Here is a 12644-nt window from a genome sequence, read left to right on the forward strand (position 1 = left end):
TATGCAGCAATATCTCTACTCATATCGGCAACTCCTTTCATCAAAGCCTTATTATTGGTGATAGGTCTGATGGAACGCGGTTGGCGAGGGGAGTACGTATCTAGAGCATAGAGAAACATGGTCTGGAATGCCCATGACGATCCATTGTAACTAAAGGGCAGCACCAAATAGGGGATACCCTTGTTAATGGTATGTGGCATTAACCCACACACCCAGCAATTGGTCGTGTTCATTACTAGTTGGTGCTGGTGCAGAAGCTGGATAAACGAGTTATTTACGAACTCGGATCGTCTGGTCTGTTCGTGCTCAGGCAGAGGGTGAAAAGAGTGAGAGGAGGCAGTAGAAAGAGGTATAGGCTGTACAGTGGGCGCAATGGTCTTTTGAGAGGAGAAAAACACAAATCCTACGATGAACATTATTATACTACACAGCGTAAATAGGCACAGAAATACAAAACATTTACTTTTTACAATTCTACACATCCTTGCTTTAGAGTTTATGTCCTCAACGGGTCTCTCCATCTTAAAAAACTCCATCCTCTAAACGGGCCGCTCGCGGCGGATGAGTTTCTTCTGCTAAGGAGTACGCCTGTCAGTCTAGGGAAACGTCCTAGACCAACCAGAACCGTTGACCTAACGTCTTCGGCCTGTACCCCAAAGTCTTGGCACCGCGACCCTGCGGCTGAACCCGGATGGTGGTTCGAAAAACAAAAATCAAGAAAGTCCTTCAGATGGGAGAGCCAAAAATGTCAAAAAGGGAATAGTAAAGAAATCTTTATTTGTCCATGGGCCTTGGTCTCAAATCATAGCGGAGACGGCCAGGTGCTGTTTGGTCTTGGAACAAAAGTTCAGGCTCAGTGGTGTCCAGTCGATTTGATGGTGGCACAGCCTCTTGCAGAATATTGTCACTCTCTTGGTCTGAAGCTGTGTTTCTTATGCGTGCGTCACTGAATGGTACAAAACGAGGTACAGTGTCTGTCTCAGAGTCGGCGATACCCTCCTGGACCCACCGGTCATATGGCAAAGGCAAGGGGACTACTTTGCAGTGGGTGCCATGGATCCAGTGCTTCTTCCCTTTTACTCGCACCGCTGATCTCGTTGATAAAAGCACAAGGTGAGGGCCGATCCAGCGAGGCTCGTCGTTGCCCTTGCGCTGGAAATTTCGGACCAGGACCCACGAGCCAGGGTTGATAGGGTGTCCAGGAGGTTCAGAAGCTTGGGGAAGAGTATCATGTACCTGTTGGTGCAAAACACGCAGTTTAACAGTCAAATCATACAGGTTATCGAGTAGTACTGGATGCTCAATCTCACTAAATTTCGTAGGCCTCGGTACACCCCATACGTTGGCCGGGCGGCCAAAAACCACTTCGTAAGGACTAAGTCCCACTCGTGAGTGTATGGTCATTCTGGTGGACAGGAGTGCTAAAGGCAGAGCATCAGGCCATTTAAGACCGGTGCTCGCCTGAATTTTGGCCAGCTTGAGCTTTAAGGCTCCATTGTAGCGCTCTACTAGTCCAGCTGATTGGGGGTGATTTGCAGCGTGGAACTTTTGCTTTATGCCTAAACCTTCACATACATTCTTCATCACTTTACCCACGAACTCACTTCCATTATCACACCACACCATTCTTGGCATTCCAAACCTGGGGAAAAATTCTTTCACAAGGGCTTTGGCTGTGGATAGGGCAGTGTTATCTTTCAGAGGATAACCCTCTATCCATTTTGAGAGAGCACAAACAGCCACCAGTACATATTTCAGGTTGTTGCATCTTTCCATGTGAATAAAGTCCAGCTGCAAGACTTCGAATGGACATGATGGGGGTGCAAAGTGACCAGCTGGAGTTGGGGTTCCCCTACCAGGGTTGTATTTCAAGCATACCATGCAATTCTTGACCACATTCTCTGCACACTTGGGAATTCCAGCATTCTGCCATACTGGGGCCAACAACTTACAAATTCCTTTTGTACTGATATGTGCCATTCCATGTGCCATAGTAACCACTGGGAGCACATATGCGTCAGGTAACAACCATCGCCTATGTTCTGTCAGATCAATCCAACAACCATTCTCATCCAACTTACCCATACTTTCTCTCCACTTGCTTAGCTCTTTCTCTGTGGCCTCAGCTTGAAGCGACTTCACACTCTCTATTGTGTTCTCACACATTCCAACATCATCAACCCATCTTGCGGGGCCTGCAACATACATTCTAGTCTTCACATTCTGTGCTGTTTCTTTCGCGGTCTCATCAGCAAACGCATTCCCACGTCCAACATCATCTGTGATTTTCCTGTGCGCACTGCATTTCATGATCGCAACTTGCAACGGTAGGGTCAGTGACTCAAGGAGATCATTCACCAATTTGCCATTCTGAATTTTAGCTCCATGCGACGTCAGAAACCCACGCTCTTTCCACAGTCGCCCAAAATTATGAGCCACGCCAAAGGCGTACTGGCTATCTGTGTATATATTCACTCTCATTCCTTCAGACAACACGCACGCTCTCGTGAGGGCGATTAATTCTGCTGCTTGGGCCGAATTATGTGGCACTCGTGCAGTTTCCACGACCGTGTGTAAAGTCGTGATAGCATATGCAGCAGTCGTGTCACCATTAGGGAGCTTGAAACACGAACCATCCACCCATAAAGTGCCATCACACTCAGTCAGGGGAGTATCTTTTAGATCTACTCTCCCTTTCGTCTCTTCTTCTGTTCTGAACAGACAGTCATGTTGCTCAATCTCATCTGAGTCTGCTGGAATTGGCAATAACGTAGCTGGATTCAGCGTACTGCATCTCTTTATGTGTATGTGATTTGCTAACAGTATAAGCTCATAGCCTGATAATCGCGCACTAGTCAAGTGTTGTGTCTTGGTCCTATTTAATAATGTGTCTACAGCATGTGGAACCATAACGATCAATGTGTTGTCCATTACCAAACCAGCAGATTGTCGGATAGACATCGCTGCAGCAGCTGTCGCTCTCAGACAGCTTGGCAATGCCCTCGCTACAGGGTCCAAGGTGGATGAAAAATATGCGCATGGGCGCGGTCTGTCGCCAAAGGGCTGTGTTAACACTGACAACGCACATCCATCTTTCTCGTGAACATACAACGTAAAAGGCTTGCTGTAGTCAGGAGTACCCAACACAGGAGCTGAGCACAATGCATTGCGCAATTCCACAAAACTTTTCTGGCACTCTTCAGACCATGGGATAGGATTCGGTGTGTCTTTGCATGTTAAGGCTAACAAAGGTTTTGCCAACAAGGAAAAATTAGGAATCCAATGCCTACAGTATGAGGTAATGCCCAAGAAAGCACGTACTTCTCTCTGTGTTCTTGGCACGCTCAACTGTGCAATGGCTTGAATTCTTTCTGGGGTCAGTTTCCTTCCCTCCTTCGAAAAGAGATGACCTAAGTAGGTCACTTCTTGACGACAATATTGCAGCTTAGAGAGAGACACTTTGTGATGGAAAGCAGATAAATGGCGCAACAATGACAATGTGGCTTCTTTACAGATGTTTTCAGTATCCGCGGCGATTAGTAAATCGTCCACGTATTGAATCAGAATAGCGCCACTAGGTAAAACAAGTGCATCAAGCTGCGCTTTCAAAGCTTGACTGTATATGGATGGACTCTCACAGTAGCCCTGGGGAGCGCGTTTGAAGCGGAAGCTTCGGCCTCCCAGACTAAAGCCAAAAATATCTCTGCTCTCCTTTGCAATTGGGATGCTAAAGAAAGCATTCTTTAAATCGATCACTGAAAACCATGCAGCAGAGGCTGGAATCATCGTTAACAAGGCAGTTATATCAGGGATAACCGGAAACTGTGGCACAACAATCTTATTAACCTCTCTAAGATCAATCACAAATCTGTAAACAGGTGGCTGTGAAGGGTCTGTTCGTTTTAAGACAGGTAAAATCGGACTGTTGCAAACGTTGCCTCTTGTCTCTTCAATCACACCCTTATTAATCAAGTCGCTGACAATGTCTAACAATGCTTTCTGGCCTTCATTAGAGATCTTGTACTGTGGAATACGTGGCAGTCTGACATTAGCCTTTAAAGTCACCACATATGGCGGTATCTCCAAGAGGCCCACATCATTGGGACCAGTAGCCCAAAGGGCATCCGGAAGGGATGACAATTCAGGTGGCATTGTATTTTTAGACAAGTACATTGGGGAAATCACTTTCTTGCCTAATGTAAGTTGTACCCCTAAAGGAGAACAATACAGTGTAGCGTGCAATCTTTTCAACAAATCTAATCCTAGCAAATTCTCACCACAACCTGTCGTCAGAATCAGGGGTGCTTTCAGCTCACAAGGCCCAATAGAAAGTGACATGGGACTAGAAATCGGGTTCCTAACCGGGGCGCCAGAAAAACCTACTGAGACATTTATATCGCCAGACAAAGGTGCGCCAGGGAGTTTTGAATGCATGATTGAACTCTTTGCAGCACCAGTGTCTAGCAGAAAGGGCTCCGTTACATTTGCTGTAGTTACCTTAACATACGGTCCACTCTGATCCACTGGCACTGAAACAACTCCCTCTCTCTGTCTACGACTATCCTAGTAATCATTACTTTCTGCATCACCGTCCTCTGCATAATAATCATTATTATAATACTGAGCCGTATTACTAGTCGCGTTAGCTTGCTGGTCAAAACTATTGATGGTATTTTGAGGCGGCAGAGGACGCGCGTTCTGGGGAGCATTTCCACGCCCTCTGCCTCTAGGAGTTTGCTGACCACCCCTACCTCTTGCGCCATACGCATTACCGTTCCGCTGCATTAATTTAGGGCAACTATATTTAAAATGACCTTCCTCTTTGCAGTATGAACATTGGTTGGGACCTACAGGGACACGTGGTTGATAATACCCATTCATTTGCTGACTGTTCTGAAATTGTTGGGGTTGGTGATAGACACCTTGGGGTTGCCTATAATTATTCTGACCTCCACGTGGCGGATAGGCCTGCTGCAAAAGGACCTTTGTCTTTAGTTCCTTTGTTTTCTTTTCTGTTCTATCCTTTTCATCTTTATCTCTGTTCTCGTAATACTGTGCAGTAGCCAGTATTTGCGCTGAAGAGGAAACAGCCCAAGAACTTTCTGAATCTTTTAACTTTTTACACAGGTCTGGAAGTAGATTCTGCACAAACTTATCCACAAATAACCGTTGGCCACCCTCAGTACTCATATCTTGCCCACTGTGGTCAACAAACGTTTCTTCAAACCTAGTAAAGAAGTCTGACACTGTCTCATCTTTCTTCTGCTTGCATGCAGATAACTTGTCCCAATTTACGCGCATCGCGGGCATTATTGTCTTCATATATGTGATGATTCTACCAGGCAGTTCTGCTACTAAAGGCTCAGGTTTCGCACCACCAGTTTGTCTAGCATCAGCAGCGATGATGTTAGCCCACGTGTCTCCTAGTTCTGCAGCATGATCCGTATTACGTATGGATCCCCACAAGGGCTGTGGAACCACATTCCCAAACAGCATATCTACATCAGCCAGATTCATTACACAAGATTCTGCAGTCTGTGACAACTCCTTATAATAACCAGTAGGGTTTTTACGGGGATCAGGCAATGACTCCACGTGGCGGATAGGCCTGCTGCAAAAGGACCTTTGTCTTTAGTTCCTTTGTTTTCTTTTCTGTTCTATCCTTTTCATCTTTATCTCTGTTCTCGTAATACTGTGCAGTAGCCAGTATTTGCGCTGAAGAGGAAACAGCCCGAGAACTTTCTGAATCTTTTAACTTTTTACACAGGTCTGGAAGTAGATTCTGCACAAACTTATCCACAAATAACCGTTGGCCACCCTCAGTACTCATATCTTGCCCACTGTGGTCAACAAACGTTTCTTCAAACCTAGTAAAGAAGTCTGACACTGTCTCATCTTTCTTCTGCTTGCATGCAGATAACTTGTCCCAATTTACGCGCATCGCGGGCATTATTGTCTTCATATATGTGATGATTCTACCAGGCAGTTCTGCTACTAAAGGCTCAGGTTTCGCACCACCAGTTTGTCTAGCATCAGCAGCGATGATGTTAGCCCACGTGTCTCCTAGTTCTGCAGCATGATCCGTATTACGTATGGATCCCCACAAGGGCTGTGGAACCACATTCCCAAACAGCATATCTACATCAGCCAGATTCATTACACAAGATTCTGCAGTCTGTGACAACTCCTTATAATAACCAGTAGGGTTTTTACGGGGATCAGGCAATGACTGCTTAAGTGCTAACACCTCAGATCTTTTCCATGGAACATGTACCCAAATACGCTGGAAATGTGCTACGACAGGCGGATTAGCATTTGCATCAGCGGGTCTCCAAACTGGGGGAACCTCACGCATCGGATATTGGCGTGCTTTTACCCTCTTTCCCACAGAAACATCAGGTTCAAACAATGACTGTTGACAATCATCATTCCTGAAGGATAATACAACCGCAACTGCTTTCTCTACCTCGCGATCCACAATTATACCAGTTCCAAAGTCAAACCTCACTCTACACAACTCCTGCGGGCTCGGGTCTTTACCACTATCCTCCAATTCTTCACAGAGAATTTCGCACATTTTCTCAAACACATATCTCTGTTTTGGGGCATCCCACTGATGGAAAACGTTGACAACTGATTCCACATCATACAGTGAAGGGAAAACAATCCATCTACGCGCCATGCTATCTATTACCTTTTTCTCATCAGGGTTAGGCAATTGACTACGCAGTTGCTTACGCTGTAAACCAGGAGTCGCACCAGATGACTCAAAGAGAGGCGACATTAATGTAGTAACCACATTAGCTAAGCGCTGTCGCGCTGAAGGAGAAGTTGAGGCGAAAACAGGGGGATAAACAGAGGGGAGAAAAGAGGATGCAGAAACAGGTACTGGAGTGGTGGAAGGAAGAGTGTCAGGGGAGGCAGCTGCTGAATTAGGCAAAGTCGCAGGAAGCGCGGGGGCAGTCGGGAACACAACTGGCGGCCCCTGAGAGGGCTGCGCTATATGGGCAAGAGCCGGCTGCGCAGCAGCTGGCGGTAGCGGCAAGGCTTGCTGTATATTAACTGGAGGTGGCATATTCACAAGCTGGGGAGGTGCCGTGGCATTTTGAGCATACGGGGGTGGTGAACTCAACAAATGTGACATCAGGGGATCTTTCTCCTTTTCTTCTAACTCATTCTGCTTAGAGTGTGGTAAGGCTGGGTAACATTTGTCGATCCCTAACTTACGCTGCCTGTGCAATTGCTCATTCATCTGCTCCTCCTCATTATCTTTAAATTGTACAGCTGCTTGCATTACTGTCATACCTCTCTCCCTTTTATTCTTTTTCGCTAGCTTAATTTCCTTCTGTTTGGCTTCCTTTCGCCATAAGCGGAAAGAGTCAAACATCGCCGGCCGGGCTTTCTTTTTGAACAATTTAATTTCCAAATTATCTAAAATATCGGTATCGAAACTACCATTTTGGGGCCATTTTAAAACACCATCTTTCCTGGTGTAGTGGATCCACACCTCGTTATATGCAATAGGGCCTACGCCATGCTTTACATAGAGCTCATAAGTTGGAGTTCCAACCGGAGGGACCGGGCATGATTCCTCCAGCTGGAAATCTTTTCCACAACCCAAACAAAATATTCTACCAAATATTCTAGAACCAGGCATCTTTGCTCACTAGTCTAGATCCAAACGTCAAAGGATTATCAATTACGATAGTCTCGTGAATACACGAGTCCTCTGGCTTTGGCGTTTGCAAACTCCAAATTACCAAATCAAACGATCCCGAGGGATACCAAAACAAATGGGAGACGCTCCACTTATACTTAACTGAATATTGCTGATCGATGGCGTCACCAGAAGACTCTCTCGATTGTTTCGCTCTCTCAAAACTCGTCAAGGGTCCAAAACAGGTCGATTAATCAGGGCAGCAGTCCTTCGTAGCCGTCGGGACGCGGAGAACCTCGCAGAAAAGACTTTCGGACCACGTCGACATGCAGGGGTCGATGAAGTGGCGGCCTTCCTCCGGAATTTCCACACGAAGCTCCTCACGAACCTCTGGCTTGGACTGGTACCGCTGAAATCGTCCCGAGTTGGGCGCCAAACTGAAGTACTGGGTATTTTAGACCCAGCGGTGCAGGGGCACACACCCTATGACTTCTGGGTTCACCCTGTTCCAGACCTACAGAAACACAGAGTCTTCTGGGTGAAGTCAAAGATCGTTTATTGGCTGCAGACCAATTACAGGTATCATAGAAGTACAACAGCGTGTATGTTCTCAGGAGACTGCTGAAAATCATAGAAACGGACTTCATCTTAAATACACTTTTCCCTGCCTCAAGCATACATTCCTAGGTTTTATGATACGGCAATATACAAGTGTACATTACAAAGAAAAGGCAGAGTCATGATGACCATCCCACATTCCAGTTCGGCCAGCCCACAATGATTTACACAGTAAGGTTCAGATCCCACATTTGATATCAATAGGCCCCAATAAAACACGGGCAGCTCCTGTTTTGGGAAACAGGTCATAAAGCAGGAACAGTCAGGTGTGAAAGAGATTAGCCGGAGGCTCGTGTAGAATGAAAGGGTTTTATGATGGGTCAAACCCTGATGCTAATCACAGGTGGACGGAGGAAGGGGAGCTCGTGAGACCAGTTTGACCTGGGGCAGCAGAGCCAGCTGCCCAGGTCACAGAGAAGTCACAGGAAAGCACATGTACTGTAAGGCCCGTATCTGCTCCATTATAGCCTATGTGAGGGCAATGACAAGATGGCCACCGCTCTCAAAATGGAACCCGCGTAGTGAAGCAGAATAACGTGTACACAGTGCATTCATAGCTAGAACGATATATAAAGCACTCGTGCATACCGCATTAATCATTTGCGGTTCGCCAATACCAGGATAGACAGGGGTAGGGCCCTGTCCCCTACGCGGTCACAGAGATTAAAGTACGACAGATGTGGCGGGTCTCTCCAATTGTATCTCCAATTGCTGGATCTCCTGTAATTCATGATCTGCCTTGTTTACTATCTCTATAGGTGCCATGTGGTAGCTTTGTATGTTAGTTTTGCTTAGTCTAAAGCAACATTTTTTTACAATGTTCATTTGTGTGTTGAGACAATTTTTTTGAAGTGCATTGTGCACTGTGATTGTTTGTTATCTGACGTGTGAGGATGTAAAGTATGGTTATCACGCATTTTAGTTTGTGCAGGTGTCTTTGTCTCTGTGATTATGAGATCCAAGTATAAGTGCATCTTGGGTTAATGTTATGATTTCTTGATTGCAGAGTGGTTGAGCGAGGTTATGAAAATGTGGTGGTAAATGTGGAACTTTGTCTCCTATTGGTTTTGGGTAGATGGTTTAATTGCCTAATCCTTGGCTACTTACTTGCTGCATATGCATGTATGTGTGTTGAGTCTATGCGTATGTGGGTTGTGTGTGTCTGTATCTTGTACAGTGCCTTGTCAGTGTGTATATCTACAGGGGTGTTGCCTGCATGTACACGGGTACATATGGTTGTTCCCTTTGAACATAGATGAGTTGCTCCCTTTGAACTTAGATGATCATGTTTGTGTTTTCTGTCTGCATGCATGTATGCATGTGTCTGTGTAACTGTAAGTTGTGCCCCTTTGTGTTCATGGACCATACAAATGCTAGCCCTATTGGCTTTTACAATGCTGGTTTGTACTGCCACTGATGAATGCACCCTTTTAACCGAGTTGCATTTTTCTCCAGTCCTCTTGCAGGGTGAACAGGAACACACTGAGTGGATACTTCCTGGCTGGAAGGAACATGGCTTGGTGGCCGGTGAGTATCCTAGAACCCTTACTCCCCTCACTAGAATGTCTGAATGCTTTTCTGTCACCTTCTACCCCAGACAGTTCTGTCATGAGGAGCTTAAAACAATAGTTGTCTGGTGGGTAGAAATGATGCAGGTGCTGAACTCTGGTGTACAGTGGTCATGTGGGCCTCACAGGGAGTGCACTTTGGTATTACAGAAGGCGCCTCAGATGCTTACACAACTCATTCTGTAAGACAGATCATGCAACCTCACATGCAGCACCAATGTGATTTCGAGGGGCATTCCTTCAAGGGGTGTACCCTCAAACGAATGGGGGTAGCTACATACAAATTTGGAAAATGTCCCCTCTGCACCAGTGCCGTATTACAGGCTCGGGTGCAGGGGCAGTTTAAATAGGATTAAAGAGGATGTGGCCTAACTGCTAGAGCGGTCAACCTCGGAGCTGGGAACTGGGATCCAGTGGCAGGGAAGCACAACATCCGGTGATTCTGGGCAAATCACTTAATCTCCCCGTACCTCCCTAAAATGAATGTGTCCTTGTGTAACGTAACTGGTGCTCATGTAAAGTGCTCTGATACCATCGGGCCACGCTATGTAAAACTAAAATAAAAAATCCAAAAACTATTAAAGTCAACCCTGTAGACAAAGGGGGCAACATTGTTATCATGGAAAAAGCAAAAAATATCCAGGAGGCACTGCGACAATTACAATACGATGAATGCTAGGAAGGATTAGATTCCAACCATATCCAGTTTTGGTAGAATGGTATCATGAGAAACTCTGCATCTGGAAAAAATTGGATTTATTGAACAAAGAAGTGAATTATCCCCATCCCCCTCATTTTCAGTACTGCCAACAATATATTCGCTTCAAAAGATTCACAGAATTGTAAACAGAGCGTCTGGCAGACCCATCATTTCTTCTTGCAACTCCCTATTTGAAAACACCTCTATCTATATTAGCCACACTTTGGTTCCTATTGTGTTCACATTGAGCTCTCACACTGACTTATTCCAGCACAGCGCATGGTCAAACAACTGTCTTCTCTTTACTGTGGAGGTGGTATCACTACAAGGCATCCATATAACTTCACCCAGGAGCACAAGCATGCAGATGCGTCTCGGAGAAAAGGAATACTGCATACTGCCAACACTCCAAGAGGCAATTGGACATGATAGAAATATATTTTACTAACATTTTCATTCATTTAAAAAAATATATATATATATCTTTATTTAGGTTTTTTTGTAAAACTAAACAACACATCCATCAACAAGGCTACTTTGGGTAATACGTACAAATCCTGCAATGTTACACCACTGCGATGCCGCCACATCAGCATATTTCCCATAATGTGTCCCCCATGGCCAAAAGACTGCATTCTGTAATTGTGGCCTTCAGGTGTTTTGTGTATTGGCGGGCTCTTCTTCTTCACCTGTATCTATGTCATAGTGTGTAAGCCAGGAACTCCACACCTTACGGAATTTCCTAGGGCACCCTCTTGCCTTGTACGTGGCTCTCTCTGTGGCCATGTACAGGTCCATTCCCATCTGCCATTTTCTCAAAGAACATTTTCATTATTGCTAATAAAATATATTGACTGCCAGGGGAGATTCCTTCTCTCCAAACATTGCTAATCCCACAATGGGATGGTGGGAGAAAGAGATTTAATGGAATGAGGACAATGAAAAGTTTCTATTTGTACATGCTACCAGTGACAGCAAATACAAAATACTCCATAAAGACTGGATCCTCATTGGGGTGATCCTGGTTTAAAAGGATTATTGGGACCACATCCAATATCTCATATAGAAAGGAAAACCCACTCAGAGACAGACTGGTGTACAACCACTTCAGAAGGGAACAACAAACCACATGGATAAATGTTGCTCTGAAAGGATCAAAATGATGCGATCACTGTAAGGCTTGTAATCATGCCAAGCCAACAAAGACGTTTGAGTGAAGAATAAAAAGTAAAAGGAAATTAAAAAATCACCTGACCAGTGATAGAAAATACTCTGGGCTTGATTCACAAATCAATCAAACAATCAGGGAATTGTAAGCGCGCTACTCACTCGTGAGGGTCTCAAGGCGCTGAGAGAGGGGTGGTGCAGATCTGTTTAGCAGAAGAGCCAGGTCTTGAGGGTCTTCCTGAAGATGTTCAGGGAGGGGGCGCGTCTGATGTCTGCCGGTAGCTCGTTCCAGGTCTTGGCTGCAATGTGAGAGAAGGATCGTCCGCCTGCTCTGTGGATGAGCAGGGTTTCGGCCAGTACGAGGTTGGAAGATCAGAGGTTTCTTTTGGGTACGTGAAAGTTGATTCTGTCGTTGAGGTATTTGGGTCCGTTGTTGTGTAGGCATTTGTAGGCGTGAGTGAGGATTTTGAAAGTGACTTTTCTTCACGGGGAGCCAGTGGAGACTTTGTAGGTGTTGGCTGATGTGTTTTTTTGTCGGGGGATGCCGAGGACGAGTCTGGCGGCGGTGTTCTGTATTGTCTGAAGTTTACGGAGTAGGGACTTGTTGATGCCGGCGTAGAGTGCGTTTCCATAGACCAGTCTGCTGGTGATGAGTGCGTGGGCGACTGTCTTCCTTGACTCAGGGAGGATCCACTTGAAGGCCTTGCAGAGGATGCAGAGGGTGTTGAAGCAGCTGGAGGTGACGGCGTTAACCTGTCGGTTCATGGTGAGTGATGAGTCGAGTACGATGCCGAGGTTCTTGGCGTGGTCTGAGGGGATAGGTGGGCTTCGGAGGGCGGTCGGCCACCAGGTGCTGTCCCATGCAGAAAGGGTGGTACCGAGGATGAGGACTTCTGTCTTCTCTGCGTTGAGCTTCAGGCAGTTGTTGGTCATC

At 45.9% G+C, this 12644-nt stretch overlaps 1 protein-coding gene across 1 annotated transcript in view; it reads left to right on the forward strand.

Annotated features, from left to right (window-relative positions):
- SLC5A10 (solute carrier family 5 member 10) overlaps positions 1 to 12644 on the forward strand; it is a 681053-nt gene that overhangs the window by 102122 nt on the left and 566287 nt on the right. The window contains exon 2 of the mRNA XM_085628993.1: positions 9731 to 9802. Coding sequence (XP_085485119.1) covers positions 9731 to 9802 — 72 coding nt within the window. The remainder of the gene's footprint in view (positions 1 to 9730; positions 9803 to 12644) is intronic.

Source organism: Triturus cristatus, chromosome 10, assembly GCF_964204655.1.
Source record: "Triturus cristatus chromosome 10, aTriCri1.1, whole genome shotgun sequence".
In the NCBI taxonomy this organism is placed as follows: Eukaryota; Metazoa; Chordata; class Amphibia; order Caudata; family Salamandridae; genus Triturus; species Triturus cristatus.